The sequence below is a fragment of the Gavia stellata genome, chromosome 8 (genome assembly GCF_030936135.1).
Source record: "Gavia stellata isolate bGavSte3 chromosome 8, bGavSte3.hap2, whole genome shotgun sequence".
Classification (NCBI taxonomy): Eukaryota; Metazoa; Chordata; class Aves; order Gaviiformes; family Gaviidae; genus Gavia; species Gavia stellata.
The window spans coordinates 1,682,168-1,709,415 of record NC_082601.1 but is presented as its reverse complement, the minus strand read 5'-3'; the positions used below and the strand labels follow the sequence as shown (position 1 = coordinate 1,709,415).

At 43.4% G+C, this 27,248-nt stretch overlaps 1 protein-coding gene across 5 annotated transcripts in view; it reads left to right on the top strand.

Moving 5' to 3' along the window:
- Positions 1-27,248, top strand: part of GALNT13 (polypeptide N-acetylgalactosaminyltransferase 13) — a 136,451-nt gene that overhangs the window by 95,667 nt on the left and 13,536 nt on the right. For all 5 annotated transcript variants that reach the window (XM_059820355.1, XM_059820354.1, XM_059820353.1 and 2 more), the window contains 2 exons: positions 9,670-9,809; positions 14,330-14,428. In XM_059820355.1, coding sequence (XP_059676338.1) covers positions 9,670-9,809; positions 14,330-14,428 — 239 coding nt within the window. The remainder of the gene's footprint in view (positions 1-9,669; positions 9,810-14,329; positions 14,429-27,248) is intronic.

Below are 27,248 nucleotides of genomic sequence, written 5' to 3'. Positions count from 1 at the left end.
AACAACCCAAGGAAAACCTTACAGATTAAATTCTGTGCAAAATATTTTGAGTTGAAAAAAGGCTTAATTTGTCACATGGTGAGAGGATGAAGGAACAATTCTTGTCGAAAAAATACTCTATTTGTAGAGTATTTGCCTTGGTGCGTGGGGAAACAGTGCAGTTTTATTTTCGCTGTGTGCTTTGGAGTGAAGAGTGGCTTTGCTCTCTGTCTGGAGCGGGGCCGCAGGGCTGTGAAAGCTCCGTTTGCTGAGGCTGGGATGGGGTTGAAAACTGAGAGTAAGATCGCAAAATGTAACTGTAATGAGGATCACTTACCTTTTTGTTTTAGTGTAAATACTGCGTTTGACAAGGAGTTTTGAATTGTGCTTGGCAGGAGCCTAACTAAGAGTCTGCAGCGTGATTACAGCCTGAACCTGTAAGAGCCAAGTCATTCAGGAGACTCTAAAAAAGTCTGAAATGCTGGATGCACTTCAAATGGGACTAAAGGAAGTCCCCTTCTTAGAAGAAAAGAGAGATGCATGAATTTGTTCTGAAAAACGGAGGAGCTGCTGCATATTGCCCGTGTTACAGTTGATGTTGGCGGGCTCTGAAGCCCGTCTCGTTTGTGACAAGGTTCAAACGGTGCCGGGGAGTTGGGCTGACAGAGGAGACTTTCCTCCTAAATTGGTACAAATCCTCGCAATTTTCTGACTGCAAAGAGTGTTCTTTCCTGACTCCTCGGGAATGCAAAGTACCCAAAAGGGGGATGGCCAGTCTCATGCCGGTGAGGCAAAGTGTGCCCAACGCAATGCCAAGTGGCGAAGCCAAGGGCTGCGTATTCATTTGTTTTCAGGAATTCTCTCTCTTTCCTTCCCTATCGGTCTTTTATTGGCATCTCTCATAAAAAACCCTAATAGCTGAATAATAACTAATCTGTTAGTATATTTAGCAGTCAGCTTTCTGCTATTTTCACTATTACCCGTTAAATTCTCAGTGTAATTGATGTCAATCAACAGTGCAGGATTACACTCCAGCTAGTTCTTTGCTGTTGTACCAACACCTTTCTCTCTCTTATGCAGAAACACACGTCTTACTGTTCCCAACGCACCTAGGCACGTATGTGTATACCCAGATGGATCTGCACGTACGTACCTTCTCAGCCTGTTCCAGTCACCCAGCACACTATTCCTAGCAGCCTTATTAACTTCTTTTGCAAGTTCTTCCAGCATATCTCATTCCATTCAGCCTATATATTCCTAAATGGAGGCAGTTATGTCAATTTATGCATTAAAATACTGTATCTAATCATTGAATGGAAATAATTACATGCTCAGAATAGGCCTGCATTTGCACCGTCAGCTGAAAAAGATAATGCACATAATAGTTCAGTTTCTCTGTACGCTTAGTGCATTGCTAAACCACTTTGTCTTCTTAATAATCAGTTAGTATTCAATTCCCATGTCCTACCTAGTCTATTAAAGTCAGGCTAAAATGCAAAGTTACGTTATTTTCCGAGCGCTTTATTTAAAGCATTATTGAGAATTTAAATACAGTACTTTATAGTTTTAATTTGGGATTACAAGATAAGTGCTTGGGTTTTACTTAGATTTACTCAGGAGATGATGTGCAATCCTCCATTCAAGTGTAATTTCATAATTAGGTTGATAATGACTGTATCAATTTAGGAAGTAAGAGCTCTTGATAAACATTTTCACTCTTCCCTTACCTATTTAGCATTTTAGTGCTAGAGGACTGCCAGTGCTGCAAGTGCACTTGTTCCAAAATAAGTTCATTTAACCATGCTCCGGCAGTGAAATACACGTGGCCACTCCGCTGCACCGGCCTGATAGCCGAGCTCTGCCATCGGCCAGCTGTGAAAGCACTCGTCCAGAGCCAGGAGGATTTTCCACGCGAGCAAAGCACCGCGCTGCTGAATGGGGCTGCTCCCCCATAGTCGGTCATGGATGGGAAATGTGTGTGCTAGGAATAAAAAAAAGAAAAGAAAAAAAAAAGGAAAAAAGAAAAAAAAAAGAAAGAAGGAAAAAAGAAAAAAAAGAAAGAAAGAAAAAAGAAAAAATAGGGAAAAAAAAGAAAGGGAAAAAAAAAAAGCAGGTACAAACTGAATACAACTTTTTCAGCATCATCGTTACCAAAGCTCCTGGCTAGGTTCCTTGCTCAGCCAAATCCATCAGTCCGGCTAAATGCATCATGAATGAGGGATGACATTCCCAGCGGTCAGTCAGTCTCAGGCTAGGCATTAATTCTGCCCCAGGCAAATGGGAGTGCACTCCTGTAGGCACGCTTAAGTGCCAGAAAGATTCCTTGCCTCCACAGGGATAAGAGACTGCCTTGCTGTGATACCTCTAGGGAGAGAAGCAGTGCAGGGGGCGGCTGAGCTGGTGCTTCCTGAATCAGAAAAACCCCTTTCTTCTCTTGCTTCTCTGCTTATATTTAAGACGCTAATATTGAAAACCTGAATCATATTGGTAGTGCTTGCTTATTGAGCTTCTCTGATTGAACAAAACACCCAAACCCACCAAAAATACTGAATAAAAGCAATTGTGCTGCAAGGTACTTACCTTCATAATGTTATTCTCTGTTTCATAACTTTTCAAGTAAAAAATGACATGTGTCTATATACACACACATGCGTTTTTCGCACAAGTAGGGGAGGAGGTGTCTGAAACGAGAGCTGTGCCAACCCGGGGGTTATTTCTGAGGCTGCCTGTGCTGTGCGGAGGGGGATGCTGCGGGGCGGGAGGACAGCGGGGCTGGCTCCGGGTGACTCCAGGGAGGTCGTGCTGTCCCCATCTGAGTGAATATTTGGCTGGCGTTATTAAACTCTGATTTTTAATACTAATAAGCTTGACCTTGGTTTCAAAAGGCTGCGCAGAAAAAAAGACTGGAGCAAGTCCAGGCTGGTATTGTGACTTCGACGGTGCCGCTGCCACCAGTTGGGAACAGCGGGCAGGTATGGCAGTAGCCTTCCCTTTACGCGGTGCTCGAATTGAAAAGAGATCACCTCTGGCCCGCAGTAGTTTCGTGGCAGAAGCCGGTGAAGCGCCCTGGATGCTTTTCCGCCCGGAGCGTTTGCAGGAAGAAAGGGCAGGACTGGCAGCACCTCAGTATTCAGCTGAATACTGCGTTATCAAAACCAGCCACTGCCTTGAGAATGAATGTTGTTTGACTTAGTTTTCGGGGTCATCTAGCTTGATTTAATTCAAAGGTACTTATGAGAAGGGGTGTGAGAATTTGGGTTTTCCTGTCTTGCAGCTGGTCCAAAGGTCTTAACTTGTTACTACTGCCCTAACACAAAGCTGCAGTGAAAAGGGGGCTTAAACCCTTTCTTCTGAGATGTGATCCCTCTTTTCTCTACGTCTTTGGGTTTTTTGAAGGAGAAAGGTGACATTTGTAGATCGACAAACACAGAAGTGCTCCTGTGTAATTAACATACATGAATCAAGACAGGTCAAATCCGTGTTTTCTCTTCTGTGTCATTTATAGCATTGATATTTGCAAAGAGGGTTTTATTGAATTTGTAGTAAAATGCAGCATGAAGAGCGGACCATTGCCAGATCGTTGCCAGCCAGACAGGGCCACCTTACCTTCTTTTTTCCTAGAGGTATCCATTGTGGGGCGTATTGCAAATCTCTAATGACTTAATGAAGCTTTTCAGCTGATAGGGAAGAGCAGAAAATCTTGATTACTTTACCTGTAATACAAACGGAATAGGAAAAATAATACACCCATGGACGCTGCATACCGTGCCCAATATTGAAATACCAGGTAATATAAAACATGTCTTTGAATACATTGGGGAGGGAGGCTGGTTTTGTACTTTATCTCTAAAATTATCACCCTGAGTGGGAAAACAATCCTGGTTTATGGGGTTGCATGAACATTCAAAACGAGACTCATCTGCGACACCTACAAAATAGAGATTGATGGCTGACCTACTTGTCTAGTCTTAATGCAATGAATGTCAATAGAAAAGAAATGTTGACGTTTGAGAGCAGCATGAATGCAATGGGCTTTTATGAAGGCGTTTAGTAATTTTTGCAGCTACAAAAATACATTTTTTTACACACACACTATCATAACTGAAATCGGCTCTAGCTTTGCTCTAGTCCCAGTATGCAGGTTTCACTCCTGTTACTCTTACATGTTAGTAAAAAAGACAAAATTTCCCATGGACGCTTAATTTCCATATTTTTATGCCAAAGAAGAGCTGTAACGTAGCAGGGTTTTATGGTTTTCACAGGAAAAACATTTTCGCTGTTAAAATCCTCCTAGTACCTCAATAGTTTTACTACTTAATTTTTACTCTTTGGTGCTGGGTGGTTAAAGCTGAAGTCAGAGGTTTCTTTTTTTTTCTCTGCCTTCTCTTAAAAGCTTTCCTGGGATATGGACTGGAGAAAAATCTTAATGCAGGATTAATTTTATTCATAATAACGTTCCTATTGGTATCTATTTCAGTAAAATTGATTTTTTTTTTTCTTTAGCGTCTGGACAAAATTGGTAATGTTAAAGTTAATTAGCCTCTGTCTTTCTCTCTAAAATATGCGTGTATAATTATCATACATTACAGGTATGTTTAGAGGGTAAAACAACATTTAAAATCTTAATCTTTTTCCATAGAATAAGCTTTAAAAGTGCAACACACTATCATGCAGTGCTTTATTTGGAAAAATACTGGCCATATTGACTCATTTTCTGGAGTGATAATATTTTTTTTATACTAGAAATTGTAAACATATTTTCTCCAAGCATATATAGCTGATGTTTTCCCATAAAAAGCTCAAAATCTTCCTTCCATACCATATTTTATGTTATGAAACCACTATCTGTATTTATCTTAAATCACTCAGGAATTGACATAAGAACTTCTCAGGAAGATGGGGGAGGGTGGGGGGTTTTTTGCGTTAGCACATTTTTTGTTTGTTTTTACTTTTTAATGAGTTATGCATGGGTTTTGGCAATATAAATAAGACATGTCAGGGAATTAATGTTTTGGCTAATTAGAAAATGCATGTGTTACCAATTAAGATGTCTGGTTTTGATACAGATATAACATGAAAGTTCCTGGATTTTAGAAGTGTAGAATCACAGAATCACTAAGGTTGGAAAAGACCTGTCAGATCATCAAGTTCAACCACCACCCCAACCCCACCATGCCCACTAAACCATGTCCCGCAGTGCCACGTCCACACCTTCCTTGAACACCTCCAGGGATGGGGACTCCACCACCTCCCTGGGCAGCCTCTGCCAGTGCTTCTCCACTCTCTCAGGAAAGACATTTTTCCTAACATCCAGCCTGGCGCAACTTGAGGAGTTTGTAAAGCACCACAGAGCCTGCCCGGTGCTAAACCGTTGCCTGGGCAGGTTTGGATTGCTCCTCTTGTGTCGGCCAAGTGATGATGTGGGCCGTAAGCCTCTGGTTACCATTACAGGAGTTTCCTAAGCAGTCACCCTCTGTCTCCTTGAAGGAAAAGGCAGCGGAGTGTGCTGGAGAGCAGCATCCTCCCAGGCACCCATTGAATCATATTAATACAGCAACTAGTATTTTGCCAAAACTGCTGGCAAGTGTTCTTGTGGCTTCTCTGTAACACGTGCCAAAGCAGGCATCCTGGTGTTGGGAACTCATTTTTAATTTAGCGCTTTGCTTTTTAGTCCTGTGAAGCATAATACAATTTTGAATGCTGCTTTGGTAGTAAAAAAAGCAAAAATGAAACCGTCTCCATCTCTGGAGGTTGCTGGTGGCCTCTGACTTGGTCCTTAGCTTTCTCATTTAAAGGGGGCACCTTGGATAATGAGCTGGCTACCATGCAGCGCGATGACGGTTTTCAGAACCGAACTACAGACGGATGCGCATTGACTGGCCTCTCTGGTCACATCGCTCTCCCTTTGAATACGCTAGAATATCGGTTCAGTGAAACTACGGTTTTCTCTTAGGCTTTTCAAGGCAGAAAAAGATAGCAAAAGCCTAATTTGGATTAAGCTTTCAAAGGGTTATTCTTACATGAAGAACGTTGTTCTCAGTTCTGCAACTTCTGTTTCATTCCAGATGATTTTTTTTCACCTTTATCATCACGAATCAATGTCTTCTCCTGCAGAAATGGTACATTTCACCAGTTTTGAAACTATGCCCTTGTATGCCAGTTTGCAGGATGTGCCCATTAGAAGAAACACAGGTGTAATGCAATGCTGCAACCGTTTAATTTGTTCTACTTGAAACATGTCTGCTGGTCTGTTAAGAAAATCTGCTTCTTTCCTGAGATATTTTTAATCCATTCTTTTGCACACTACACTTTCTGTAGCTTCTTGTGATGTTTCATTTCTTTTTTGCACCCAGGGACGTTTTACCCAGGTTTTCTTATGTAAGTGTAAGCAGACGTATTAGTCATTAATTATTTTTATCTTTCCTCTGAGTCCCATCGATTATTTAGCAAGTAGTGACAATAAATAGGTGTTGATTCATAATAGCTTGATTTTAAATTGAGCAGAAGGGAATGTAAAGGTTTACTGGAGATCCATACTAACGAGGTCCTTGCTTGAAGACAAAGCAGAGTGTATGTGCTGGCATCGCAATGCACAGTGTGAATAAACGCTGCTGAAATGAGCCAAGCCCCGTTCCTGCAAGATGAGGAATATATATAATAGAGGAGCTTTGGGAAGGGAGAACCTGTGCGGGTTGTAGCGGGGAGTATTATCAACATGTACTAGGACCCTATGGAGAGAAAGGGAAGAGGCAGCTTGAACTGAAGGGGGGATTGATGCCAACGCTGGAGACTTGGGTCACCACCGTGCCGGGGGGGCACAGTGGCCACGGTCTCTGCATCTCTTGTGGGATCCCAAGACCTGAAGAACCTTAAGATAAACCTGTCCCAGTGAGGTGAGCATACCAAACCCACCAAAGACTCCCCATCTCTACAGCTAAGTTTTATTGAAATGTAAAACTAGAATTTATTTTGCTGTAGTTTGTTTAATTACAGAAAGCTCAAGTATGACGTTGAGTCAGATTGAGTGGAAAAAGGTTTCTTGCTTTTTCTACTCCAGCAATTGCAGGGCTGAACCAATGTGGAAATAGAAAACCCTGTAAAAACTGTAAAGCAAAATAGAAACAAGGTGTTCGGTGAATCCACAGGGTATTTTCATTGAGAGGCAGCGTTTCTGATTTGGTTTTACAACTCGAACATCAAAGTGTGCGCGTGTGGTGGGGGAAGGCTGTGTTGTTTGCGATCTGAGACTGTAGCGGTGTTAATATCCTTTTTCCTCATGTTCAGCTTCATCAGATCCCCACAGTACAAAGCACTACGAAACACAGATACTGCTTCTCTGCTAACACCTCCCGTGCCTTCCCACGAGGAAGATAAGCTTCATTATAGATAAGGATTGAGTAGCACAAATAATAGCAGTAATGCATGTCTTTTCCTCTGGAAGAGGCAGCAATCACAGACCCCACTCCCCCTTTCCCATAAAAGCTTGCTTGGAAAACATAATTTTTTTTTTCTTAAATGAAGTCTCCTTTCTGAAAGCAAAGTTGTTTTCAGCTCAGTCCTGCGTAGCACACGTTGCACAGGTGGCTTTCGACGTCAGGGGCGTGTTCTTGGTCTTCCACCGCTGGTACGTACAAATGAGAAATACTCTGCAGCAAAACTCACGTCACAATCCTGCTCGTGCCCAACCGGGTCCAGAGGTTGTACTCTGCGGTGTCCCTTTTGTTTGGTCCTTTTGTGGTGAATATAGACGGACACAAAGCAACGGAACAGCCGTAAGATGCTACTTAATGGAAGCTCAGGGTTTAGGCGCCAAGCTGTTTTAGGTGGTGTAAGTTAAACTAAACAGTGACTGCATGAGTTGTACTTAGAGGAAAAATTGCCATTTGAAAAAGTAAAATATTAAATAACTATAATACTGACCTTTTGATGCTTTTCTTCCCCTAAACAGAGTCAAATGAAGCTCTGTGATCAATCCCCTTGATTGCGGAAGAGCTGATAAATTACCTCTGTTTCTTGGGGAAAAAAATAAAAATCTTTGAGTCCTTTAGGAATTTTATAAAACCTCCCCAAATACCTTACTGAATGTACCGTAGCCCAGAGGGTGTTCTGAGAATCGCAGAGCAGACGAAGCCTCCTGTCCGTCACATCCGTCCTTTACAGCCACTGCGATCCCCTGTGCCGTGAGCTCAGCTTTTTCCTGGATTTAACCTGGATTTGGTTTGTCTCCACTTCTCTGCCACCCCCTAAGTCATGATGATTTAAGTTCTCTGTATGGGTTACAGCTGAAGGTTTTATTTTAATACTTCTGTTTGCCGAAGTTTAAAATTTCATTCTGTCCTAATGCCTCTGTAAGTGCCACTTAATTTCTTGGCACCAACCAAGAGGAGTTTTCTGAGGAGTTTTTCCTGACCCGGAGCTGATGAAGCACCAGTCGCCCCCAGCCATTGTGACCAGGCTAAAGTGCTTCCCAGGAGCACCTGCCTCAATTTTAGCCTGTAGCAATAATTTGTAGAGTATCCTGTGTTTTAGTTAATTCTGTAGAATGATGTCATATCCTACAATTGCATAATGATACATAAACTTAATTTGTCGAAGATGTAACTGGTAAAGATTTGGAAATACGGGTAAGAGTGGTTATCCAAGTAAGTTAGATTTTTGTTAATAGTAATGAATATTTTTGCTGTTGTGTACTGAATTTCTTTAAAAATTGATATCATCTTGCGCTTTAGGGCGTGGTTTCCTAGCAGAATACGCCGATATCCTTGGAGATTCTTCACCTCTATGATAAAGTCAGAATAAGATCCCATAAAGAGTGGAAAGCAGAAGGTGATGGAAATGCAACATGGATTTCAGATATAAATCTGAGGGTGTCTTTCAAACTATTTCAGCTGAGTGCCGGCAGTTACTAATGCTTTGCCTACCACTGTTTCTGTGGACGATAGCTCTCATGTAAAATTAGATTAAATTAGGCTACAGAGAATATTTGACGTGCTTTTTGGTTTTTGGTTGTCCTTCTTCATAACTCAAGTTGGCCGAGCGCCCTAAGACTGGCCTTTATGTTTCTTTCTGTGGTGCACGGTTCCTTCCCGAGCTGTCCCCTTCCTGGAGTGTGTTGGTATTGAAAAGGATATCGCAGGTTACTCGTTACAGCGATGATTTAACTGTGACATGATGTGACATCTTCTCCCTTTGGGAGCAACGGGGTTTCTCGGATGGAGAACGTGTCCTTTTGGGTGAAATCACCCAAGGGGTGATCTGGATTACATCAGTAAAACAGCCATGCTTCGTCCCAGTTGTTTCTCTCGGAACAGAGTGCTGGAAAACACCCGCAGGATGCTTTGGGAAAAATGTTTTGTAAAAATGTGAACAGATATGCTTTTCTTTTCTTTAATATTTTGGAATATGAAGAAATCAAGGAGTTGAGTGGTCCCGCCTTTCTGGATTGATAAATTATCTGAAAAGAAAAAATGTGATTTTCTAAGCATTTCAATTTGCTAAATTAATTATTTAATGCTTGTAAAGATCTGCGGTGTAGCAGCTGCACATGTATTCACGTAGTGCTCTACCGTAATTCCAGCAAGTGGATATTGATAAAGAGGAAATCATGACAACGGGAGGACGAGCTGTGATTTGTGCTTTGCAGCTTTACAGAAACTGTGCTTTGATCATCTATTCTCTTACCAATTCCAGGTGTTGTTAAGGTGGATTATGGCGACGTATCCGTCAGAAAAGCACTAAGAGAAAATCTGAAGTGTAAACCCTTCTCCTGGTACTTGGAAAACATCTATCCCGATTCCCAGATTCCACGGCGCTATTACTCACTTGGGGAGGTACGATCGATTTCCTTTGGCCAAATTAAAACAGTAAGTATGCTGTGCAAAGGGAGGAGTCGCCGAGAAGCTGAAGTGGTTTTGGAGAAAGGAGTAAAGTACTTGTGTGCAATCCCTGTATCTTACCTATCTCCACTTTCGAGCAGGTTATATTTTCTCTAAATCTTTCTTAAGGGGGCACTACTATTCTGAATGTATATGTTCACCATTAAAAATTTATCTTCTAAATTGGGTAGCATAATGGAAAGCTGAGGTTTGTGACTAATACTTTGAAATAATTGAGTAATATGCACCATTAAAAATCTGTCTTCTAAATTGGGTAGCTTATTGGAAAAGTGAGGCTTGTGACTAATATTTTGAAATAATTAAGTAATATGCAGTAGTTGAAGGGAACTTCCCATCATCACTCATCACCTGCATGTAGAGTAGAAGAAGCTTTTTTGTTGTGGTTTTTTTTTTTTTCCTCTTAGAGAAATGTGTTTGTTCATTGATGCTGTGTTTTCCAGCAAGGCTTCCTGGAGCCGCGTATCACAGACATTCCTAATAATCTGACGGTTCCAGTACCACAACTGAAATCTCTTTAAAATTCAGCTAATTTCACTGTTAAAAATATTCTATTGAGCTGTACCTAAGCTGACTTTTGAAAGCTCTTGAATGGTTTCATTTAAAGATAGCTACAGATAGAATAGCAATCAAACGAGCAAGTGGCTTTTTTTACATCCAGGAAAGTAATTTACTGTTGAAACTTGCAATTGTGGTGAAAAATAAAAGCCACAGTAGGGTTTCCAGTTTAACTATGACAAAATAAAGTGAAACATGGTTTTACAGCAAGGAAAGAACTCATCTAACAAGTGTCAAATAATAAGGTTTTGTACGGTATTGTCAGACTGGAAAATGAAAGCATGAGAAAGTAATAAAATAGTTATTAAAACACCTTATTTTTACCAACATGGCCTCAGTTTCTATGGAAACAGCAATTCAGGCAGGATCTATGAATTAAAACTCTTACTTGGCTATTACAGCTGCCAACTGCCAGTTGAGCAGTAAAGTGGATTTTTAGACCTAAAGCTCAGGTACCATCATCAGCAATAATGGACAATTTTTAAAACATCAGAAGTATATTTCTCAGTCATTTTCCTCTCGTTCAGCAGAGATTTGGTCTCAGGTAGGCCAAACCATCTGACTTGTCGCTGCAGCTGGGGTCGTTAGTCCACAAATGGTCCGTAATGTGCCCAGCTGCTGTGCGTTGAGGTGGCCCAGTCGGGAGGTGACCACGCTTCTCCTCTGCTCAAGTCCGAGAGAAAACGATGCTCAGCAGCCCGCGGGCAGGAGCCATGGGTTTGCAGGCTGCCGAAATCCGGGTTCGGATCCCATAAATCTGAGAAAATTCTTCTCTAGTACAGCGCAGTCTAAATGGAATGAGTGTTCAACATCGTTCAACGTTGTTCAACAATGTTCAACACTGGGCCTCAAGTTTATACTGTGCAAGTGCGTATTTTGTTCTTTTGTAGTGCGAACAGTGATAAAAAGAGTGGATAATTTTGTCAGATGTGGGATAATCATCCTGAATTTACTTAGGACCTCCTGCAAGATAGAGCAGGCGTGACTTGAAATCGGGCAATGCTCATGCATGGTTCATTTGCACCGCCCGACGTGTTAGAAGTAATAATCAGTATTGTATTACATTTTAATTTGGATTTTATTTGGCTGTTGCACAACTAATTTATATACATCTGTTGCTTTTATAAATGAAGTGCGCAATTTTCAAATGAAATTTCAAGAGTGTGGAGTCGTCCGGCACTGAAGTTATGAAGCACATTCATTGTACGCTTCGCGGGCAGATCCTGAAGATTGCCAAGCCTTTATTTGCAACTAAATTTTCCATTCAGTTAGAACGTAACTTCCATACAGTGACTGTATTAGATTTGAATTTCCTAGATGGGTGAAAATATGCCTCGGAGTGGGTGTAAAGCTTTTTGCAAAATGTGAATACCAAATACTCTTTTTTACATTTTAGTCATTTAACACTGAAAGTGAATACAAAGTAAATGCAAGACAAGAATTATTTTGTAAACCCAAGACGTATTAATCATAGGTGAGTTTTCAAGTCACTTTTCATTTTAGTCCTCTGTTTTAATGAATAGAGGGATTGCAAAAAAAAGAAACCAAACCTTTCTCGTGGAGATACTTGAAACTCTGTTTCTACAAAAAGCTGATTAAGAAAAAAGGCTGGCATTACCATTTGAGCTCAGTTTATCATCTGAGCTAATCATTAGGATAGAGTTTTGGGACTGCAGTGGCTTTGGTGGTCTGCAGAGCAGCACACGCTGGAGAAGAGGAGAGCAGGGAGAGGAGGAGGTTGTCCATGAGCTGGCTTGTCCCCACCACTGCTGACGATGCTCCAGCTGGTCTCGGGCACGTGCAATGGGTTACGCCAGAAAGCCACCTACTGCCATAGCCACATAAAGCCATTTACCTTCGCTGGGCTCTGCAGAAGGGCTGTTTCTTTTAAAAGCAGCTGGGAAGTGCTAGAAAACAGCGGTCTCGTTATCAGCTGGCACCGGAGCTCTGAACCCCCAGGTCAGTGACCGGGCTGTGGGTGCCGACAGCCTTTCTCCTGACGTCGGCAGCTCTTGGAGGATTAAGCAATTAAGAGCACGAGCCTCTGAGAGATTGCTGACCAGCACAAGGCGGTGCGGTTTCTTTCTGTGTGATTAACAGCGTTAGAGCAGATTAAGAAGCCACCACGTGAGCTGTGCTGAGCTGCTCTTCCCCAGCATCATTAATCAGATTGCGCTATCTTCATTTGACTTACGTTGCTGAGTTAAGCCCAGGCTGGTGGCGTGGGTTTACTATTAACTACCGTGCCTGTTGAGCCTCTGAAGGTGGCACAGGGAATTGCAGATGACTGAGAGTTGTGCTAAATGCCACTGAAGTATTTCAAAATAGAGTTTCACAAGTTTTACCGAAGGAATGAGAGCTGGAGATGCGTTTTTGCTTTGCACAAGTTGGTAAGAAAATCACCCCGTGCTGTTGAGAGCGAGGAGGAGCTGGGGGAGCCATGTTTGTACAGCTGTGCTAACAGATAATTGAGGAGGGTTAAGAAAAAAGTCATTATATGCGCCTGCTGGGGTTTGTACAGGCTGAATGCATATGCTGTCGTGGAGACTGCGACGGGGGAGAGCTTCAGGGGGGACTGTGGCGTCTCCTGCTTCTCCTCTCATATGAAGCTGAAGTTGGTTGATTGCTTTTATACTCAGCCGTTTTCCTGGATAAATGTGCATCCTAAATACATTTTGGGGAGCGATGCTCTGGTACTTACCCTGCTGCTCCTCGTCGCTTCTTCACAGAATCACAGAATGACTAAGGTTGGAAAAGACCTGTCAGATCATCAAGCCCAACCACCACCCCAACCCCACCATGCCCACTAAACCATGTCCCGCAGTGCCACGTCCACACCTTCCTTGAACACCTCCAGGGATGGGGACTCCACCACCTCCCTGGGCAGCCTCTTCCAGTGTTTCACCACTCTCTCAGGAAAGACAGTTTTCCTAATATCCAGCCTGAACCTCCCCTGGCACAACTTGAGGCCGTTTCCTCTTGTCCTGTCACTTGTCACTTGGGAGAAGAGACCAACACCCCCCTCCCCACAACCCCCTTTCAGGCAGTTGTAGAGAGCGATGAGGTCTCCCCTCAGCCTCCTCTTCTCCAGACTGAACACCCCCAGCTCCCTCAGCCGCTCCTCATCAGACTTGTGCTCCAGACCCCTCACCAGCTCCGTCGCCCTTCTCTGGACACGCTCCAGCACCTCAATGTCCTTCTTGTAGTGAGGGGCCCAAACCTGAATGCATTCTTGCTGTGATGCTCTGTTGTTGCAATTGCACGAGCTGAGCATTGCTGGAAGGAGCTCGCCACGTCGTGTATCGTATCGCAGGCGACGTGCTCCTAAACCTGCCTCTTCCCAGCTGCATTATGCACCCACTATGTAGAAATGGTTTGTTTAAGCAGAGGTGTTCACTACGTGTGTTTGTTCTTCTCTGAGGATGGATGGAGTCTGAGGGGAATGTTTTATTTAAAAACTTTTAAAAAGCATGTCGTTAGTCACAAAGCTGTCAAGCAGCCTCTGCGCTGAACGAGTCAGCCGTCAGACACTGCTCATACTCACTTTTTCTCTCCTGGAGTAGAGTCAGCCTTGCTGGAAGAAAATAAAAGTGCGTATCTTGGGCAAGCCTTTAGTTTTGCATTGTTCAGAAGTAAAAGCATATTACATTTGTTAAACAAAACAACGCAGGGCATTGAATGAGGTTTTCCTTGAATGCTGTTCATACTTTAAATCCCATTAAACTCTTTCTTTGCAATTATTTTCATTTTCTTTTGGGAGTGTGACGTATTTACAAATTGCAAGTTATATTGGTATAGTTGAATGCACGGATAATGTACTTTCTCCTACAGTGATGTAATTTACTACATTTACTACAGGCATTTCTTTCAAGGAACATTTCATCTCTTTCTTTCTTCAGATCAGGAACGTTGAAACCAACCAGTGTTTAGACAACATGGGCCGCAAGGAAAATGAAAAAGTGGGCATTTTCAACTGCCACGGCATGGGAGGAAATCAGGTAAAATAAGAAAAAATAAAAGTAAAAAAAGTATTATTTGTACAATAATTGCTTCAGTCTGCTGCTGTCCTGGGTACCCTTCAATTTTGTTGTGAAAGAGATGGGGTTCCCTCAGTAGTCCTCAGTGAACGCGGCTCAAAGGTAGACGTGCCGGTTCACTGTAAAAAACAGTAGCAGCAATTAGCAAACATATTAATGAACGTTCCAAAATGTTGGAGATTTTGAGCTTAAGATCTTTAGGAGTACTCAGAAAGCCATCTTCTCGAGTAACAGCTCAAAACAAATTTTGAAAACATATCGGTACATATCCGTAGGTCCAGTGGAGTATCTGAGTGAATCTATTGAATATATTCCTGCTATTTAGAGTGCATAGAAATGCATTTGTAGTTTCAGATACTAACATTAGAAAATTTGATCATGAAATTTAATTTATTTTTTGGCGTTGGAGGAAGAATCCTTTTTAACGTGAAACGGGCAAGAATTTTACGTGACTTGTGGCTGGATTCATCCGTTTCTAAAACGTGTGCATGAAAAACAAACATGCAGAACAGTTGTGCGAGTTGAGTTTTTTTCATTGATGGAAATTCAAATAGTGGGGGCGTGGGGTGTTCCACTTGTGTCTTGGGTATGTTTGAAAGGGAGGGAAAAGGCAATCATTTAGCTCATGGTAAAACTCATGGCTGTACCTGCTCTCTGTATAAATAACAGTAAACTTTGCATATTCTAATGCGTCGGATTCAAATTAGCAGAGCTGATTCATTTGGGCTTAGCTGGGTTCTGCAATGTAAACCTACAATGAGGGGACTTTTACCCAGGGAGGCTGTAGCGTACGGCTGCGGGACGGGGAGCCCGCGACACCGAGCGACGTGTGGGTGCCTGCGGCGGGGTGCCAGCCCGGGGGGCTGCCTCCTCCTGGCCACCCCGCGCGGTGTGAACGGGCGGGATGCTCCTGCGCAGTCTCCCTTTTCCTGGAAATTCGTCAGACCTTGCTGCAATCTCCTTTTACTGGCACCTTTCTGAACGTAGTTTAGCCTTGTTTCTCTGCTCTTTGGTTTGCTTTACCTTTGGAAAACCTTTCTCCTCTTCTTCGCCTTAATTTTGACGGTTTTCTCAAATTAAAGACTGCGGCTCCCTTCATTCGGCTTCTGACACACCCCAGAGCAGAGGGCTGCTCTTGCCTTCACCCACTGCAATTAAAATCCTTAGCGATCCCTCAGTAGGACCTCAAGGTAATGCTGGTGTCTCTCCCCAAGAAGGTCTTTGGTCCATATACCTCCTGGGTAATGCTTGATGAGGGTGGCTTCTTCTAGTGCCACATCTGCTAAAAAGATGGGAAGATGCAGGATCTTGGAGCAAATTCCCATGTTTCTTTCAGAGGTAAGGTTGTCCGTCATATTATCCCAAACTTCACTATCCTTCTAAATTTGACTCAGGAGATGGAAGCGTTAGCGTTTTAATAAGACTGCATATGATCAGGGTTGAAGATTCTCTTTATACCTTGGGTGGTTGGCCTGTTTCCCCTTCTTTCTGTACGTGGCAGAAAGACCTGTCTCTTTTTGCTGAAAGAGGAGAAAAATCCTAGATGACTGTCACATCTCCAAACCCTCAGTTCCTCCAAAGAACCAGGTGTGAGGTTAAGAGGACTGTAAGGCTCTGAGATAGAGACAAATGGGTTGTGAATGTATATGTGGACTGTACAGCCTAAAGAAACCCTAATAACTAATAAATATCACCATTCTTTCTGAGCCTTCCGAAGCCAATATATCTCAAATCTAAAGAAATTTCAGCTCCCGTCTCCATTATACCTCTCACATCAGCCAGAGACCGCAGATAAATCCGTTGCGAGCACCTGCAGGACAAAGGGACTCTGCTCCCCTGCGTCCACGTGAACAAAGGGCAATATCTGTCATCGGGTGGAGGTTTTGCTAGGAATACCTGACCTACGTGCAGAACATTATTCATCCTTCAGTGCTCATACACAACTCCCATTAAAAGTTATCTGTATTAAATTCTGTTCTAATGAGAAATTAGAACTGAGCTAAGACGTGGGGGCGGGAGGGCTTTATGGATACAGAAATAGCTGAGGAACAAAACTGCTTCAGAATGAAAATGAAGCAAGAATAATACCTAGCTCTTTAGAGCCGAGCAAGATGCATGGGCGCGATCCAGCTTGAGGCAGGGGCAAATATCTCATGGCTATCAAAGTGTTTTAAGGGACTTAAGGATAAAGAGATTCTAAAAATACAAATTGCTTTTAAAAAGTAAGAAAAATGAAATATGTTAACTGAGGCCCTTCATGTGAGAATTGTTTTCAGGGTATAAAACTGTGGAGGATTTGTTGTTATGTTGGCATGGGTATTTGAGATTATCCTAACTCAGTTAGGACCTGGTGGCTATTAATGATCCTTAAAATAAATACCATGGCTCTCCTAATGCAGTTAAATGCAATCTTAGAACTGTTTTCTTTGCTTTATATGGAGAGAAAAAAATGCAAAGCCTGTCCTCAAATCCACTTTGGTGGGGATATGGCTCGCGGGGCTAGCACACCAGGTTGGTGCGTGTATCTCCTGGGAGGGGGGAGCGTCTCGACATCCTTCAGTAGTGATGCTTTTCAGGAGAAAGGTACCCGAGGTCGACTCCTGGTTAAAGAAAGCCCTGACCAGGTGTGAATCGTGGAAAAAACTATTTTCCTGCTTTCCAGCCTCAGACAGAGGGGGATGACCCCTCCATCTCACCCCTTTCTCTCCCCGCAGCTGACTTCTGGTTTTGTGGTGTTTTAGAGGAAGTTTGTTCCTTTCCGTGGCCGGGTAGAAGGTGGAACAGTTGTCTGGTTTTCCTGCCTACAGTCATCCCGACAGGCATACCGGTTAGGCTTTTATCGCGTTACCATGGGAATGTCGTCTGCCACTGCGTTTACTGGAAGCATTGGGCCTCTCTTCAGAACAACAATCAAACCATGCGATCCCACGCAGGCAGGAGGGGGGAGTTATTAAAAGGAAGGGCTGGGGAATTCTGCAGGTTCACAATTGCGCTGCGGGTGTGTTGCAGGAGCATGGCAGGGCAGGCAGCGCTGGGGAGAGCAAACGAAGCAACAGACACATTGCCATTTCTTATTTTTTTCTGTTTAACACCCTATGCCTTTTCTTTTGTCTGGAGGTACAGGGATGAACCTGCTTTTTGTCAGCAAAAAAATCACCGGGAAAGTAGCAAGCACACCTTCACCGTGGCCACGTGGTCGCAAAGCCCCAAGGAGGGTCCTGTGGTGCTCCCTGCGTAGCCGGTGCGGCCCCACGGTCCCTCCTGCACGGGTGATCTGTGCCATCACACGCTGCCTTCTGCTTCTCGGTTAAGTCTCATCGTGCCCGAGAGAGCAGCCGTGGAAAGCCTGGAGTGGTACGAGCGTTTTGGTAGGAGCCAACTCCGTCGTCCAGGCACGCTCCCTGCATTTCCTTAGCAAGGAGGCTGGTTGATGCGAAGCTGACTGTAAGCCCGAGACTAACGAACAGCTGAAAGGGGCTGCTTTTTCCTTCCGAGATGTTTCCCCTAGATAAATATCATGGTGGTTTTTCCCTACCGATAAGAATAGCAGAGCAAAGCGTAAGCAGTCGTGCGGCTGTGAGCCACGTGGCTATTTCTCAGCATCCCGCGCAGCCCTGCAGCTCCGGCTGAGGGTCCCAGCAGGTGCTCGGAGCCCTGGCAGAGGCGATGGTCTGGGGGATTTTTCACAATTTTACAGCCCGCACCAATTCCCCGAGCACGGAGGGCTGAGCTGGCAAGTGGAAGAAACTTGCTCCATGCAAAACCTCTCTCCGGGCGGCTCGGAGCTCCTGGCCTCGACTGCTGGCGGCCGAGGCTGTCGGCATCACGTGTGCGTGGCACCTCTGCGTGGGCCAAGGATTTTTTGGAAGGGACATTGTGGTTCCCGCAGGATGGGGGGTGTTTTGTCAGGATTCATTTTGACTGAATGTGGAATTGCACCAGGCAGGGTTTTGCTCGGTTTGACCTTACCTGGGGCAGCTGTTGCCGGGTGAGAGCAGAAGGAATGTAATGTTTTATACGGTTTAGTTAATGTGCAAGGGGAACATGACTCCCTTCTGGCAATGTTTTTTAGAGAAAGTTCAGACTCAGTACTCGCTGACAGTTCAAAAAAACCCCAACACACACAACAAGGGATGTTAGAGGGTTGGTTTTTCCCCAGTTAGCTCTAAATAATGGGTCTTTCAGAAACTGTTCTGATTCACAGAGTTTCCATCTTTTTCCCATTCACAGTAAATGTGTGTATTCTCAAACGCCTCTCAAACACGAGCACTTTCTGTGTAGCGGTACATAGAAAAATAATTTATAAACTCTTGCTCTGTAAGAATTTGTTGGTATGCTGTGAGAATTTGCTTACTACTGGGAATGGATAGATGTGCGCGAGCTGCCTGACTCGTGAGATGTTTCTGTAATGGAAGGCTGCTGTTTTCAGCAGGTTATAATGAATAATTTTCCTGTGTTAATATCGCTGCCAGGCCAGAAGGAGAGAGGCACACGATAGATATGCTGACGGCAAGCAGGGCGAACTTGCTGTTGGTGCCTGTGGAGCCATCTGATCACAGCTCGCACTTCGGCCACGGAAGACTAATGCAGGAGTCACGTTTTACATTTCTAGTTAGCTAACTGATCAACTGCAGCGTTCAGTAAGTCATCTAAAAGCATTTCATGCGCAAGACTGAACAGAACAACCCCTTTAGTTTAGTGACAGACGTTCATTCATGCGACTGACACAAGTTATGCACAAAAAGAGGAGTTGAGCAGCACTTTTGCAGCTGATGGCAAACCAAATAATCTCAGGGAGCTCACTGGATAAGGCAACCCAGCACCCGTTACAGACTTGATGAGTTTGGGGCTTTGATTTTATTAATTGTAATATCTCAGGCAAATACTAGATTTCGTAAGGGGTTACCAGAAAGTAGCTTAGCCCTTCTTTGCTCTTTCTGCCTTCTTCACCTTTTACAATCTCCTGTTTTCCCTAACTCGGCTTTCTGTGTAGCTTTTTCATCTTCTAAACAGACCCATTATGAATAAAACTAGTTACTGCTTATATTTTCTTAGTCCATTTTGTTGAGATATGATTCCTCTTGCACATTTCGCATCATCCTTATGGATTGAGGTGATAAATCTTTGGGGCAGGAACTGCCTCATACTCTGGATTTGCTCAGGGTGCAGCACCGTGGAGCCCTCGGTGGTCTTCAGCACCGTTGCAATAACTGTGATTAATAGGGAACAAAGGAGCCGTGCCTGCATGTTGAGTAACGATATCTTTTATTTAGCACAATCAGAATGAGAGTAATGCCTTCTTTTTAGAGTCTATGGAAAAACTGAATTGCTGCTTCTTTAAATTGGCAGAAATAGTCACCAGGGAATGGGGGAAGACTAGCATTAGATGTGTAACGTTGCAGTAATGAAGCCTGGGTAGATAAAATGCAGAACGCGAGTGTTTGCAGTACCTGCTAAGAAGTGTGAATTTGGCGCGGCATGGTGAACACTGTGAGATCCTGGAAGCAACGACAGCGTTTTGTTGCAGATGTGTAGGTAGCCATCCTTTATCAAGTGACAGCTATCTGAAAAAAGAAAAAAAAAAAAAACAAAAAAGCACCAAAACAAAACAAACGCAAAAAAAACCCAGAATCCCCCCACCCCCGTGGAGACAAAAATCAGATTATTTTTTTTTTTAGTTTCTGTGCAAAATGCTGAATGCGCCTGAAACCCCAAAGGAACAACAGTGGTTTAGAAATGGAGAAAGGATTCTGTGGTGGAGCACAAAGGTTTGAATACGGGGAAGGTGTGCTTGCCACCAGCACAGAGGGCTGACGCCCGTGTGTTTCCTGGAGCCGTTTTCTGAATACGATAAAACCGAGTTCCTTAGCAACCCTTGGAAACCTTGCTCAACTGAAGTGTCTCCCGCAGATCCCCACTGTTGTTACCGTACGTGTCCCCAGTAGATGCTGCCAACCGATTTTCTTGCCTTCTATTTTATTTTATTTTATTTTTATTACATTGACCATTTAGTATAGTTCCAACTATTGACTTCAGTCTGTGGTAGCTGGTGGTAATTACAGTGTTTCTCTAGATTGCGGTGAATCACTCTGAATTACAGTGTTTCTCTCCTTGGGGCTCGGCACCGGGATAAATGGATTCTTGGCGCTGGTGGTTAGAGGTTAGGCAACAGCAGAACGAGTTTTATATAAACTTTCCAAAATGTGAACGTTGACTCTGGCTTGGCAGTGTCTGTAGTTGTGTTCACTGACGAGTGTGGGATGGGATGAGTTGCTTTCATGGCATTAAAGATCTTGGCATAACCTCTTTTTTAGAAATAAATCTGATCCCTACTTCCAGAGTGGCCGCAGGGAAACCCGTGAGCTATTCAGGGGCTCCGAGCCGGGCACATCTTCTGGTCACCCAATAAACTGAAGATTGACCCTTGATTAGTTTTAATGTCTTCCTGGTGGGATGCACTATCTGGGTGGGTTTGTGTGGTTTTAGTTTAAATATCTTCCTTTAGTTTAAATATCTTCCTAAATATCTTCCTTTAGTTTAAGTATCTTCCTAAAGCCTGTCCTCTACGTCATCTGGAATTAAACCAGGGCTGGATGTGTCCAGTCCCAAAGGCTCTGGCTGAAGGGCTGGATCCCTGAAGGAGTGTCACCACAGAAACTGCTGCTCTCTGCGGAAGCCAGCCTGATGAGTGTCCAGTCCCCAGCAGCGGCTGGATACTGCAGGAGCTTCTGGGGAGCTGAGGAAAGCATACATGCATTTCTTTTCCTATGATTAGATTGCATACTACGCGAGTAGGAATGAAAATCAGATTGTTATTGTTTTTCTTTTCCTAAAGAGCTGTTCTTTGTATAGTGGCATGTTGGAAATGGGTATTTTTTCCTCCAAAGAGTTAGTGCAGTTGTTCTCCGCCACGGCATGGACTTGCCCGTTGAACACCGATCTTCCAAAGCGTGCTCTTTGATGGGAATACTGAGACTGCCTGCCTGAGTTGTGAGGTGCCTTTTCTACACGGCTGTTCTGGGTATGTTCAGGTGCTAAAATGCTTAAGTGATTGGCCGGCCTTGATAAAGACGGGATTTCCAAGTCCTTGCTCCCAAAAGTGACTTAACTGGCAATTTAACTGAGTCCTGCATCTTTTTTGGGTGGTAGGGGAATCAGCTTCAATCTGCCTGTCTTGCCTAAGGTGACTTTCAACATTTAATGTGTAAAGAATTTCAGGAGGAGAGGAAAAGTGCTTTTCTTGCAGCTTTTATTAGAATATTTTAAATCAATTACGAAAGGTGAATTCAAAATTTACCTTTGGGAGTTCCGTAGATAATTAAAGTGGTTGTCAGAATAAATTAGATTTTTCCGTACTTAGTTATGTCCAGTTTATAACTGTCTTTATTGCATGGCAGACTTCTTCCTTGATTGTATAGGTGCATCCTCAAGATTTAGTTCCACATAATGAAGTATAAAATAAGGGTTTATGAACAATATTCTAAGTATTAGACTTCCTATGAGTTGACAAAATAGCCTGGCTAACTGTTTTCTGAAGAAAAGGACAATCAAATAATGGGAAAGGAAAATTCTGGCCATGGGCTATTGCAGCTCATATATATACATATATAAAAAAATAGCTACGGATCTGTATTGACCACTCAGCTGATTTCCAGTTGGTGATGTGGCTTGGCATTTTATTGGTGTTGAACAAACTGGTTAGTTTCTCAGACTTTTATCAGGAGGAATACTTCGTTAGTTCCTTTTAATGTGAAAGAAGTAATGAAATTATCAGTGATACGTGAGGCGAGTCTCAGTTCAGTCTGGCCGATGTCTCAGTCCCAAGCGTCGGTTTTAATGGACCTTTGGCTTTATAGGCCTTACTTCTGCCTCTAAACTTGCTGTGTGGAAACGTATTAATAAAGGATATTAACAAAAAACAACTGCAAAATACATTAACTCCTATAAAAACCTGCTACTGCACATAGGCAATAAATTTGTCTGTATCAGGATTGCGAGCGTTATGAAAGACAAGGTGTCGGTGGAGAATATGCGGTTCCTTTTCGTTCTGGGCAGCTCCACAAAAAGCAGAAGAAAGTATTTCTGTGTCTGTATAGAAAAGTGCTGCATCAGTTGTGAGGCTGTTTTGTATTTTGCCATTCTGGAGACTTTATTAGTGTCTACTTCACTAGTACCTACTTCAAAGGCGTTAGGGACTTGCTTAACCTCTTTTGGACAACTGATTGGGATTAAGAAACCAGGCAAACACCGGCAGATCTTGGGGAGCGGCTCTCGCCCAGGAGCTTTCCTCCTGGTGACGGAGCATCCCCTTCTCCTGCCCGGCAGGACCCCTCTTCTCCAGCCAGACCCAGAGCTCCCGCGCGGCTGTGGGGGAAGGCTGGCCACGGCGAGTGCCAGCAGCCCCCACAGCAAGTGCCACCAGAAGAAAAGCAAGGGAAAACTGGAAAGAACTTTGTTTTCACGCCTCAACAGCCCGTCTGGTAGTAAATGAATTGCAGCCCCTTAAGAAGATGCAATAGATCGGTGCTCATGGGTCTGCGGGCAGTAGGGAATAACCGGTGTCTGCCAACGCGCTGCTGAGCCCCCGGAGCAGCTCCCGGGATCACGCTCCGTGCTGGTCCTCAGGCTCTGCAACCAGGCTGATGTCTGAAGCAGGCGTGTTGCCCCAGGCCCTGGGAAGCCAGCCTGTGCTCCCCACCGCTGCTTCGCGGGGAGGTCGGTCACGTCCCCAGAACGTGGGTGCTTACGGTAGCAGAAGACCGGAGTCCGGCTCGAGAAGTCCGATCCTGTCTTGCGCTGCAGTGTGTGGCGTGAAATACACTATTTAATTAGCTATAAAATGCAACATGTTCCTCACCTTCTATTTTTATATGGCATTAATATAATTATATCATAATTAATATGGATGGTAGCAAAATGCTAGCCTGATAATTTTACATCGACTTAATTAGCATTCATTTTTCTTTCTTAAGACAGCATGTTTTTCAACCCCATCTTCTGTAATTCTTAATTCAGACATCACCTAGTCTTTCCAAAGATATAATGGAACGGTGTATTGCAATTATCAAAGATAAGAGGAAAAAGAAATATGCAAGTGGAAATACATTTCAAAATATAAGTATTAGCTTTCTATAAAACACAGAAGAAAACATCTCTCTGAAGCTAAAAACATGTCTCTGAGGCTAGAAGAAATTGCCTGATGTAAATATGTTTATTGCAAAAAACCAACACAAATAAGTTGAAAACTAAAGTTAGAAGTTGCTTCAGGATAAATGGTAATGGATAGATCTCTTCATAATGAGCACAGTAAAAGATGAAATATCTGTACCATATATTCCTATGAGTGATTCTTGAACCCAAACTGCTACTTTGAGTGAGAGATACTTTGTGCTACAAATGACATCAGTGACTTTCAGATTATTAGATAATTTGGCCATGTTTCTTGTTCCAATTACTGCATGACAGTCCAGTATTCTAGTAAGTAAGATTTTTGGCTGAAGGCGTTTAAAGGAAAGACCAAAGCCCCTCCCAAAAGGTTTTCTTGTTGAATATTAACTGTGGTAGCTTGATAGCTGAACATTATTATAGTATCTGGTTTTGGATAATGATTGTTTCAGCCCAGGTCTTCAATACCTCACCTACATGACATCTTTTCTCCCTGATCCAGTCTTAGGCTAGTTTCAACCAAGGATGATTTTTTAAGGGTGCGACACTTGGGAGTCTGAATACTGAGCAGTGCACTTAGTACGAGTAGCACCACTGGACAAGCAGGGCGTGTTTTACTTATAAATGAAATAAACATGTCTATGGGAGAGACAGAGATCCCTCCCAACAAATAGGTATATATTTATATAGATATTTATAGATACCACAGCTTAATGTTACAGCACCAATAGCCTTTTTGACCTCTTCTAGGTTGTTTATTAATTTCTCCCAAATTTTCTTCCTTCTTGACTTCTGTGCTTATTATTCCAAAAATAATTTCAAAACAGTCTGTTGGAAGGGGATTTTTGGAGGTCTTGATGAATGATTGAAGAAGGTTGATTTTGTCGTTACATTGTCGTATTTTGAGAAGAATTTTCAGATGTTAACAAAAATGAGAAGGTCCTAAACAGTTGAATAATTTTTTATAAAACCTTTGGACTTCAGTTTAGTCTAGAATGGGGACTGCTCTGTATGATTTTTGATAAAACCTCACAAATGATCCTGATTTTTTTTGTAACCTTATCACTTCCATGAACTTAGCCTGATGTGCTAATATCAGCTCATCTGATCAAGAGGATGTACATCTGTTGGACCTCTACAAAACAAACCAGTAATCAGTCTGTTCAAATGTAGACCTTTTTCATCAGTGTTTGGTTTTTACGTAGCAGGGACAAGGTGTAGGCAGACATCTTACTATTAAAAATAGCCGTTGGAAAAACCACAGGGATTCAGGGCACAAACCGAAACTTGGGAAGTGCATGTGTGACAGCTTGTATGAATTTGAAAATTTGAAAAAAATTTTTAAAAAATGATTCTACTGCCATGCATTTAACATACTCGGGTACCTGTGAATGCTTTGATTCTTGCTGAGATTTGCTGGAGATGGACACGGTGAGAGCTGCTTTTCAAACTGACACCCGTGTCTCCTCCTCGGTCATCCCTCAGCTGTAAATTCTCTTCTCTAAACACTTCCAGAATGTCACTGAACAAGCTAGTACATACACGGTGTTTTCAGCACCTCGGCAAGACTGATGTTTGCAAAACAGAGAAGAGGTTGTACCTTTTTTTTTAAAGCCTCTGGGACTTGCTTCTGCACACAGAAAAGTGGGGAAGGGAAACGTAGAAAATATCCGTATGAACACCAAGTGGCATTTTTGATGTTCTGTGGACTCATTTCACCCCATTCCAAAAGGACAGCGTGCTTCGGAGTGTGATCTCTGTCTTGCCACTGGAGAGAAGCCGAGTATTGGCCGGTGGCTGATGTGTTCTTGAGCGAAAGCAGCATTTTGAGACCCTGAGATTTGATCTCGGTGATTTATCACTAGACGAATAAATGCAAAAGGCGGCTGGTGCTTTGCTGTACCTTCAGATCCCGGATCTTCACCCAGACAAGTGGCTGGCGAACGGTGAATAAGAAATTTGGAAAATGGAAAGACCGCTGATCCTAGCAGCTCTTGCTGTTCCTCGCGGCTTTGATTTGGAGCTGGCTGCTCCCCTGCCACTTTGGCACGCTGGTTTCGTACTCTGTGATTGCTCCGAAAGATTTATCTGAACCTCCAACTTCAAAATCCTTGCCTTTGTTCCCTTGGCTGCTTCATGCAGTATATAGGTTTTAAAGAGTTATATGGGGAGAATTGCCTTTACTAGTGCACTGCTGCCAAGCGTCGTGTTTCCAAGTGACGTGGTATCTCCCGCCCTCTGCTTAATTCACTGAAAAAGTTTTCATTTGCTACTGGATTGATTCTTCTTCCTTGAGTACAATTTAACGTTTCACTGGAAGTCTGAATGGATGGACATCCCCCAGGGCACTGCCTTGTTTGTGGTTCAGATCTCAGTCTTGGCTCTTTTAATTATACTGTAGTCCTTTTACAAGAGGAATGGGTTGTATAGGAACTTGGACATCAACAAGTAATTGAGGTGTACGTCCACATCCTGTATTTGTCCGTGCTTTTATTCTATTTCTCCGTTAATTTAAGCATTGCCACATAAGTGAATATTTTGCGTATTTTTGACAGCACTGTTTTTCCATCGCAGGCGTAGGTACAGGTTTGTACTCCTCAAAACCTGAATGGGACGTCATAATTCGATCGTTTGTCACGGTCTTGACGTTATTTTACTAACTGCAAACTTTCTCCTGTTTCTGTTTCTACCGCGGTGGTACTGCGGCTGCGTGAGCTCCGGCAGCAGACCAGGTGCTGTGTCTGGTGGGATGGTGGATCCCGGTGCACAGGCTGAGGCTCTGCTCCCTGGTCTCCTTCTGCTGAGGAGAGGGGACAGAACAGAAATAATTCACTTTTTCCTAAGAAAAGGGTTTCCTGCAAGGAAAGCATGAAGCAATACAGACCCAAGGCTGTTTCCTAAAGGACATTTCAGGAGCTTTTGCGCTGGGGCCAGCAACATTATGAAGGTTGTGAGCAGTGGGTTAGGAGCAGAGAGATACTTCCCATGTGTCCAGGCCATGTAATTTGGTGTAAATGCTCGCAGTTCTCTACCAGCTTCCTTCCTTTCCTGCCCCTGTTCCCGCGGTCTCCGCGTTTTCATCCCTCTCCGGGCAGTGGACCTTGCTCCTTGCGTGGCTGGTGAGGAGCGTGCCGGAGGGATGGCTGGAGACCCCGCGGCAGATTCAAGTTATTGGGGAAGTGCGGTTGAAGTGATTTAGCACTTCTGCAGCTCCCAAGCCCACCTGCAAAGTGTCGAGCTCTTGTTGAGCGTGCTTCCCCGTCAGCCTGAACCCTGCTGCAGGGCCTCAGCGGTGATGCCACGAGAGCTCAGCCAGCGCTGGCTGGCGACTCTGCAACGTGGCGAGACCGTCGCGTGTATTCATATTTAGTTACCCTAAATGAACAAATCCTTATTGTGCACATGGTCAGAGGAAAGAGTCAGTCCCAGCCTGGGTTTTGTCCAGCTGGCTCCTCGCTGAAGGCGTTCAGTTGAGCAATCCCTCTGAAACTTATAACTGGTTTGGTAGAAGTTTGTTAAGGGAGTGCTCTCTCCTGTCTTAATTTATTTCCTAATTTTATTAAGTGACCCGATATTTCTGAACTATTCATGCATATGAATCTTTAATATAGATAAT